General features: G+C 35.4%; 1 protein-coding gene across 1 annotated transcript; it reads right to left on the bottom strand.

Annotated features, from left to right (window-relative positions):
* Nucleotides 1-1,415: 1,415 nt before the first annotated feature.
* On the bottom strand, nucleotides 1,416-9,764 carry LOC110785406 (uncharacterized). The gene is made up of 6 exons (XM_021989835.2): nucleotides 9,549-9,764; nucleotides 7,625-8,023; nucleotides 5,807-6,114; nucleotides 5,641-5,697; nucleotides 2,307-2,743; nucleotides 1,416-2,116 (listed from the first exon to the last, which is right to left on the bottom strand). The coding sequence occupies exons 2-6, from the start codon at nucleotides 7,984-7,986 to the stop codon at nucleotides 1,805-1,807; spliced, it is 1,476 nt and encodes a 491-aa protein (XP_021845527.2). The 5' UTR covers nucleotides 7,987-8,023; nucleotides 9,549-9,764; the 3' UTR covers nucleotides 1,416-1,804.
* Between the last annotated feature and the right edge of the window lie 669 nt (nucleotides 9,765-10,433).

Below are 10,433 nucleotides of genomic sequence, written 5' to 3'. Positions count from 1 at the left end.
AACTATTTTGAGATTCTCATAGTTATAAACTTTAAACCACCAACATTTCTACACTATTTAAACATTAACCAATTTTGATTGCTCACACAGTTTCTAAATAGTGTTCGTATTTGATAATTAGTCGTTAGTTGTACTTAGTTTGTATTATCTGGTTTGACTAACAAGTTAAATTAGTTCTTTTTTTATTTAATTTTTAGATAATATTAGGACAAAATTGTCATTTTACAACAGCTTCTTTAAACCTCTAACGCAAAATGGAGCCTTTTCAAAATCATCTTTTTCATTCAAAACGGTTTTCCAAATATCTCCTCACCATAAACACCTTCATTAGCCTTTTAAAATGGTCCAACATCTCCCCTAAAAGCTCTTTTCCCATAAATATTTCATAAACTAACAACTCAATTTTACGGTGTAAAAATTAGGCTTTGTTTGGTTCTCAACTAAAACAAACTTATTTTTGCTAAACTTATCTAAACATAACTTATATTAACTTTTTTTGAACTTATTTTTGCTCAAATAAGTTAAAACAAACCGATTCTTTCATTGCTTATTCACATTAGACCACTGTTTTTGTGTGTGGAGATAGCCACAAGCTAATAATGTAGATGGAATATATTCATAGAACTTGGTTACCAGAAATGTGTAACTACGTAGCAAAACTTGGCTCATAGGTCTAGTGTTTGATTTTCCTACTCCTAAGTACCTTTTCCTGAACCAAACAAACCGCGAGGGTAGAATTTGATCGGGTTCTTCTCCTTACCTTTAAAAAAGTTTAAATGCCGCTAATAGTTCTGATATCTTGTTGCGAATGTCTACGGGGAAATTCTACATTAGCAGTAAGGCTACGTTTGGTAGGGCGTAAAACGTTTTCATTGTAAAATGATTTTACATGGAAAATATTTTTTAAGGGAAAACACAATTTCAACTAGTTTTGCTTTGTTTGGTACCTTAAAAGAAAATAGGAGAAGAATGTGAAGATTGAGGGGAAAAAAGAAGAAAGAGGTAAGGAGGAAAGAAGGAAAGGTGGTTTTCCTTCCATTCAAATGAAAAAGGGTTTTCCACATTTGAGGGAGTCATGGAAAATTGTTTTTCATCCCTTACCCAACCAAACAACGTAAAATGATTGAAAAGGGGAAAATCGTTTTCCATGAAAATGTTTTACGCCCTACCAAACGGAGCCTAAATGCTACATTTTCACAATGAAGTAGAAATCAAGAGCTTTTTTCGACTGAATATTCTGGAATTAAGGAATTTGAGATCACTGAATTTACTGGCAGAGAACGGCTTGCTGTTGACACCATTATAAACCAAATTCCTATGGATTTTCAGCTACAAGAACGGCATCGAGGTATCAAACTACCATCCCCTTATTTAAGTGGTGGTATCTTATGAAAGGTGATAACTTTTTCTGAACATCCTTAAAATGCAGTATATGATTTATATCTGCACTGCTTAAAAATCCACGACATCCGAACAAAGATTACCAATGAGCAGACACAATTGGGTACGTCTTCCTACTCTTATGTCTAATTCAAAATCCTCATATACAGCTTCAAGGCCTTTTATGGATGACTAAGAACTAAAATATGAAGACAAACTACAAAAGTCGATCCTAGAGGATTATCAAACAACTTTTTTCGCCATTATCACCAGTAGAGGACAGTTGAAATGCACTAGGGAGGGTTACGCTCACCAACAGGCATACTGACTTTATACAGATATAGCTTCCAATTGCAAATTGCTATCAGCTATCAGCAACCCCGCCGTTTCCACATCTACTTATATTCAGAAGAAAAAAGAATACTCAATTGCTATCTGGCTCACCTGCAGATCTCAAGTTCCAACCTCCAGGTCCTGCCTTGCGCTCACCCCGCTTTCTCTTATTCTTAGGAACCGGGACATCTGAAGTTAAACAACACTCCAATCTTACTTTATCCTGATTCATAGCATCTACAGTCACGGCTTCAGGTACTAATGCATTGCTGGCTATGAGACTAGATATATGCTGCTCTTTATTTTCTAGGCTATGATATTCATCTACAGATTGGTCTGTTATTCCAGAAGACATGTGCCCATCTCGAATTCCCCTGTTCCGTACTTGTCTATCATCCAAAATCTGCACATCATCAATATCATCAACTTATCAAATTAAAGCTTTCGAGAAAATTGTTAGATCAGATTTAAACATATGAATGAAATGCAAGGAAAGCACTAAAGAGAAGAGAATCAACAAAACTTCAGATACATGAGCTGGTTTCCGTAAGATCAATTCTGTACTCACCAGACAATTATGAAAGAAGACTTACATTTTCACCTGACTCTAATATCGGCGGCTGATGTATTGTAACATCTGCACCAGAAAGCAAACCTACTGTGCTTTCTATTATGTCAGGAATCCCGTTTCCATAGTCTGAGACCAAGCTATCAGGCAAGTCCAGATCACCAATTTCAAAGTCCCCTAAGTCATGAGGAATATCTATGCCAGCAAAAGACATATTGTCCCCATTACCAGCTGAGAAAGCAGGGCTTTGGGAAGCACTTGTCTGAGCATCAAGAAGACTCAGATTTTCCGAGGAGGGGAACTTCACACCATTTTTTACCATCACCGTATCAAGATGGGTTCTAAGTCTCTGAACTTGAAATTGAACTGTATCAATCTGTCGAAGTATCTGCTCTATGGAATCCTCACCACCTTTTAACCAATCATCATCCATGCCAAAATCCTCATTCTTAGGATTTAAATCTGAAAGCAGCATCAGACAATGTAAAATCATATTTTCTTTCTTAAATTAGAACTTAACACAAATTTAAGATGTTCCTTTTGCTAATACAAAGATTAAGAAGTGTAAACACACTTTCAAAAAATTGCTCATGTTACATGCCAGATATGTGCAAGAAAAGTTGGTAGGTGACTTTTATCTGCACCGTGATATAAGTGTTAACAATTTTGCAAATACACCACATGAGTTACAATATGAAATGTGCAAATTGGTAGGTGAGTTTTATGACACTGTAATTTTTTTGAAAAAGACTAGCCATTGGAGGAGGGCCAGAGGGGTAGTCTGGATAATGCAAATAACTTGGTTACAATTAGCTTGAAGAGGAAGGCATCCGTTAAGTTAGAAAGTACTCATAACGAGAGAAAAATTCAGGTGTTGAATTGAAGAATACCTAAAGGACTACTTCAGGGGATTGCTAAATAGAAGAGATCAATTAGAGAAGGGATAGGAAGAAAACTATTGAGAAGTTTACTTTGCTTTATTTTAGCCTGTAATTGGGAGTGTCCACTGTCCAGCCACTCAAAAGTCTGGATTGTGGCTTCCATTTGATGATTTAGTGGCATCAAATCACAATATACTAGAGTATCAATTTTCTCCCAAATCATATTTTTCTGCCTCATTTCCATAATCCTGATTTTCTATGGTATTAGAGAATTATAGAAACATGACATGTTAGATTAGTTTAATTTTAATTGGATTTTAGAAAAGATTATTTAACGGAAGTGGAAATACTTTATGATTCAATGTTCTATTGTCGCAGTGCCTTTTATTCTTTTATTTCTTTTTTTACTGTTAGATTACTCATTCGTGACTTCTGAGAAATTTTTGGGGCAATGGCTATCAGAGTATCATGTAAAGGATAGTAGGACTGATCCCCTCTAGGAAAAAACAGAAAGACAGAGAGCAGAGAAAAGCAGAGAAGGAGAAGAGAATAGCAGCTGCGACACCCGAATTTGAACTCAGGAACAAGGATTTGCAGTTCTCCTCAATGTAGTTTAGATAGGGAAAAGAAAGTCTATTATATTGTAGGGTAAGGGTGGACTTTCAAATCCAGTTGTTCTTGAAACTCCATGTAGCTTCTTTTGAAAGACCATTCTCATAGAAGAGTCTCCTTGTCCCTAATTTCTAGCTTTCCTGTAATTACTTCATTAGCATCCTTCAAGAAAATTTTAGCCATGTGAGCGCTGATTGGTAGTGCATTTATTTCAATATCTTGCTTATTGGAAGTTGAAGTTTACTTATTTGAACTCTTTCTAACATGAAGGATATGACAACCAGAAGCCACTTTTGTATTCACTGTGACTTTTGTTTTATTACCATTGGGATATTCCTTAGTATCTGTGAGAGATGAATCCTGAGGAAATCTCAAATTTCACAATTTCAACTCCGGTAAGGGAGGGAACATAAACAAACTATATGTGTACATCATAATTCATGGCAGCCTTACTATATGGAAGCAACAAAAACAACAAAACATGAGAAGCTAAGTAAGAACGACAACACAACTGGCTAGCCACTTACTCCTACTTGTGTATTGTAGCCTTGTAGGCATTGGGAGAATTTTTAGCATCCATGATGGACAGTACAGCTTGCTAGCCACATAATGAGTCAGTGAGTGATAATAGCTCACCCAAAAGGCAACACAAACCATGCATGTCCATGTGCAAAGAACAACCAAGTATTCCTACACAGCATAAGAGCCAAAAGGGCTTCTATCTCGCCATCCATTTTCATATCCCAAGGTTTGCAATATTCCCCACGAGAAGGAAGGCATGTCTTTGAATTAAGACTCTTTTTGAACTACCTAGCACATAAAAGCCTCAATCGACTCAGTATTACAAGGAGAGCCATTATCAGGAGTTTCGATAGTAAGCGTATAACGTATTTTTAATAATTTACCAAATGTTATTATATATTCTCGTCCATCCTCACCTCAACCTCCAACAGATCAAAATAAAAGATAAAATATATACCTAGTCTAGAAAAACGAAAACCCCTAATGACACTAGGCCTTTTTCATGCAAACTACCCATTCCCCCCCCCCCCCCCCCCCCCACCCCCCCTCTCGCATCGTTTTCAATTCCTCTATTTTAAATTTTCAGTTTCACATCCCTTTCCCGTTTTAGTTGGAAGAAATCTACTCCCAAATAAAACACTGAAATGTCAAGACAAAGAAATATCACAAAAGCATGTCGAACATATGCCGTGCACACACACACACACACACACACACATAAAAAAGACACGACAACAAATTTATCAAGCCAGAGGTTAATTATCCTATTTAAATAAGGTTTCATGTAGGCCCTCTCTGTAAATAATCTATCTTAGCAAACTTGTCTCATTTAGGTTTATCATTCCATAAAACTTAACATACCCCACCTTATACTGGATCCATAGTGTTAATTGAATAAGGCTTGTACTAAAATAATGAAATAGATGAGTGTTTAAGGCTAAAACCCAACCCTTATAACTCTTGACACTGACTTGCTACACCAACCATTTTGGTCCTTGTTAAACTGCAGCTCCAAAAAATTTAAAAAACAAAATAAATAAAATAAAAATTTGGAAAGGCTGCCTAGGAGTGTTGAAGGCTCCTGCCCACCACTATATTGGCACACAAAACTTTTTAGTTCTTGCTCCTTAAAGCTCAGAACATACGAACATGTGACTAATTTCAAATTAACAAACTAACTCAACGCATAATGTGCCTCGATCGATCACCAGACAAATTGCCAACTAAGAAAACAAAGGTACATATGCAAGACATAGCATCAAGTCAAATCTTGACAACAAATCTGTCATTTCTGCTCATTGTTTATTGATGAACACAAATTTTAACTGAAGTAGGAATTCTTACCTAGATTAACATCATCATCAGCGACTGAAGTGCCATCTGGATCAGACTTTTTATTTTCTGCAATAGGCCAAATACTATCAAAACAGGTGTAGGGTGCTCAACAAGCAATCATGTGGATGATACTTAAAATTCCTAACAATACTACACTCACAAGAGAGAGCTATACCTAGATAGGAGAAAAGCTGGTGATGAGACATATAAGATGAGATATCAGTCACATTCTCCACAAGTTTCCGCTTTCTTCTTTTCATGGGCTTCTTCTTGTCTGATTGGTTGAAAAATGGAAACGATCTCGAACAAAAGTCAGATGTATATTGATGCAGTTCTAACGTTTTTGTTAGTTCATTTGCATCAAGCTCACGGGAGTATTTTAGTGCTTGCAATTCCAACTCCTTTATTCTTAGTTCCGTCCATTTGCACCTCCACATAAGTGGGCGTATAAAACTCCTCCATTGAGGTGCCAATTTTTTTTTCCTGAAATATTGTGGCAAAAGAAGTTCACATATCTGGATACTGATTGCACATGAATTTAGTACAAGACAACTAGACAAGTATAGTTCAACCAATATGTGGTTTAAAACTTTTTAGTAGAAACAGCATTATCCAACATTGAACAGACAGAAAACGAAGATAACGACAGGAATTAAATGGCACTTGATTGCTGATTCAAAAAATACTAGATAAAGAGCTGAATAGAATGTAACACAATAAACCTTATCATTCTAAAGAACAAAGGTGTCTACAGATAATTTCGATTGAGAAAATATGTCATTAATAGAACTGGCTTGATAGATGACTGAGCAGTAAGTAGCACAAGTATGACTGTATGAGATGCAGTTACATATTGACTAGAGAGAACTAGCGGAGAACAAAAGAAATGAGGAAAATGAAGCCTATGAAAAACCTCTAAAATCACCTTTCAGGAACCAAACAGATAATAACATCCAAGTAAATCGCAGTCAAATATGATATGTATTCATCGACTTCTTCTAAACAGACACTACAATCAGAAAGCACTAATTATTTGTTCTTCAATTTGAATGCAAAGTAGGTGTTTATATATGACTTGAATGTAAAGTTGGATAAGCTATAAATTACCCATTATCATGACATATTTCAAATTTTAGAGGGACTCTATCTGTCTTTCAGCACACTACAGTAGCCTAATGATTTAGGCTTGTGAGAGCAGATATGGTTATTTACTTGCAAAATTTATACAAAAAGTGATACTCACATTTAAGTTGATTTCGATAATTGGTGTTAAATGATTATTGGACTCTTGTCAAGATGGTCAATGAACACCTTTTTTATTTAATACATGTTCAGCGACCATTATGCCGCAATTCTAACAAAGATTACCTTATAGTTTGTACTTGTATAAAAATAGTAAATTTCAGCACCAAGAGAATTCCCTAAATAATCAACGCCGCAATTTAAAGAGTTCATACCCCCTTTGACAGTCTAACTGTTAAATGTTTATTGCATAATCTAGAGAGCTTATATATTCTACATAATAGTTAATGAAATTCCAAGTTGTTAATCATTAGAAAAAACCAAATTATCAAAGAGCAAAGCTGGTCTTACAAACAACAAAAAAAGACCCCTTGTCAGAGAATTAGACGCGTTTATGTAGTTAAATGGGTGGTCAGGAAAAGAGAACCTTTGATGCAGGTCTAACCATTATGAATTCCTACAACTGGTCACCGCCTTGATACAAAGCGCTATTATGGAGTACAACAACGATGACAGCACATTATAATGATCCCCGTCATCATGAGTAAAGATGCACAACCTAACAGCACTAACAGCCATACACCACTGTCGGGTGATCTCCAGTGTTAGTAAAAGCAGATAAGAATGTCATAAATCAATCCCAGGTTACTGCTTACTGCTGCCAGCAGAAAAAAATTGAAAGGACTGGCAAGGGGGAGGAAAGAGGAAAGATTTAATACCATATGTCATGTGAATGAAAACAGAATCTAACCTCATTGGGAAAACACTACTATAACTGTCAAATGTAGAAGCCAAACCACTGTCAACACGAAATTCAGACTCCACTTCAGCATCACTAGTTCCAGAAACATTCTCACTTATAGATGTAGTATCAGCAAATGAGCTGGAATTCTCAGTTGCATCTGGATCCTCAGAATCAGGCAGTCGGATGGCAGTCGAACTCGTAGTTTCAGTTATATCCACATAAACCTCGTGAGGATTTTGTGGATTGTCAAGCTTCCCATCCAAGAAAGCTTCCATTTCACGGAGGGTATCCTCATAGCTCATGCACCTCAAACTTTTACTCGGCATCCTCATAGAGCCTCTAGAATCCTTGCGTGCTACGACAGTCATAATTGCATCTGATACCTAGTACATATAGCTTCTAGACCTGTCTCAATATGGATCAAGGGGGGAAATATAAGCTTATTAGTTTCATACAGTAGTTGAATCCAAGTTTGTTAAAATTGGGATATTAACTCATACAATATGACCAAGGTACAACAAATAGAACGAATGAAAGGAATATCTGCTAGTTGATAGTTCAATTATAATAGAGATGTGAATAGGACAGACGCCTAATGCCTTATAGAACATGGCTTGCACAAACTACAACATGCATCGTATCAAACAAAAGTAGCGCATCATTCATTTATGAAAAGTCCTGCGACATAAGCACAGAAAATGACAAGCATCATTCACAGTGGATGTATACAGCTAATTTTAGTGTCCTATAAAAGCCTCATGCATGAAATATGAATTCCCTTAGTATTTGCACATGGCAACAACAAGAAGCATTAGCTAATAAGGGTTCAATCTGTTGTTAACTCACAATCAACCAACTAAAGGTATAGTTCAGCTTTAATATGGATAATGTTGAAACCAACCTAGAACATTTGGATTCTAGGCTAACCTTGCCTGTCAAAATACTAAATTGTTTGCTTCTTGGAATGTTGCAATTCACTTCAAACAAATATGTTCAGCAACAAGAAATATTAAAACCATGAAGTTCTCAGAATGGTAAGAATAACAACGAAATACAATCAGTTGCCATTTGCCACAGAAACAAAGATAAGTCAAAGGGGGATTGGATTTGAGAGGAAAGATACATTATCATTTCACGGAGTGTCAGAAATTATGAAACTACTTGGATGTTATTTCTTAACAAATGTGGTCGTACTCGACCATCAATCTTGGTATTTAATAAAATTGGATTGGCAAAACAACCAAATCGACACCGATTTTCTATCTCAACCCTGAAACAAACACATAAATTTTAAAGTCTCAAGTCAGTCATTTAAGGTTTCTTAAGAAACTAACACCTGCTCAAATAAAACCTTGTTCTACATACAAACTTATGTCAGTTTTCAATCAGATTTCTAAGGTGAGTTGACTTTAGACTGTCTGACAATCTGATTGTCTAGTATTAATAATGACAGCTATCTTACTCAAATTCTTCAAAGTTCAGTACCAATGACATTTCCTCCATGTCGCATTTTACCATAATTAGAGGAACCATATTTCATAAACCTCTGAAGCTACACCCCTCCCCCTTTAACCCACGATAAACACTAAAGGTAATTCTTCTCTGTCCCCGTTTAAAAGTCAGACTCATCTTAGTTAAATTACCATGAACAATGCAGTTTCTTGGCTCAGCTCATTCATACCCCCAATTTCAGCCAAGAAACCAATATTTTGAATTCTTTTGGTCCAACACAGCAAAGTTCTATGTCTTTATGATTTTAAAGTACAATTACGAAGTGGGTATAGACTAATTAGAAACAGAATATATTTAACAACAACAAAATTCATCTTTTGATGCATCATATCAGGCAAAATCCATCATCCACACACGAGAAAAATCGTAAAATGATAAATAGAAAAGTGAAAAAAAAGATGAGGAAAAGAAGCTATACACTGTCGTCAAGCACTGAGAATAGCAGCGGCAGAAAAGAGTAGATGGTTGAAAATCCACAATGGCAGAGGCGCCGCTGACAGAGGTGGTGATACAATAGAACACGGTGGTTTTGTTGAAGAGATTAGCTCGGGTTTAAAGAGGAGGCCGGGGGAGGCGGGAGAGGAAGGAGATGAGACCAATGCGAGTAGGAGTTTGAGGAGTGACAAAATTAATTAGGTTTTTTTTCCTTCTTATTTACTTTTCTTAAGAAATTTATTCCTTTTACCAAACTTAAATTTGCAATACTAGTCAAATAGAAAATTAGATAAAACTTTCCCTTGCTGGCTTGCTGATTGGACTTTCTTATACTTCCTCCGTCCCTCTTTGTTCTTTACGTTTTTTATTTATTGGTGTCTCGAAATATTCTTTACATTTCCTTTTATATTATCACATAAATACTTTAATATTGTATCAAAATTTGTGTCCAATGATTATTTTAACCAATTAAATTCATTAGGTCATTTAATCTTTCACACTTTTCTATTGGGATATTAAATTTTTCTCATTTTCTTAATATCAGAATTTTGACACAATCCCACTTGTATGGACCCGGTCCACGCTATAATTAGCATGGACCAGGGTATTTTTGTAAATTAACTATATCTTCATAATATAGTCATTTCTATAAGAATAACTATTTTATACAAAGAGTAATTATATGTTCTGTAAAGTAACTATATCTTCATAATAGTAACTATGAAAAAAATAATAATATAGCCATTTCGATAAGATAACTATTTTATCTAAAGAGTAACTAAATCATATAGAAAAATAATTTTAACTGTAGAATAATTACTACGAATTATATTTTAAAATAAACAATATAATATAGATGCTTTAGAGG

Source organism: Spinacia oleracea, chromosome 3 (assembly GCF_020520425.1).
Source record: "Spinacia oleracea cultivar Varoflay chromosome 3, BTI_SOV_V1, whole genome shotgun sequence".
Lineage (NCBI taxonomy): Eukaryota > Viridiplantae > Streptophyta > Magnoliopsida > Caryophyllales > Amaranthaceae > Spinacia > Spinacia oleracea.
The sequence above is the reverse complement of the archived record's forward strand: the minus strand, read 5'-3'. Positions and strand labels throughout refer to the sequence as shown.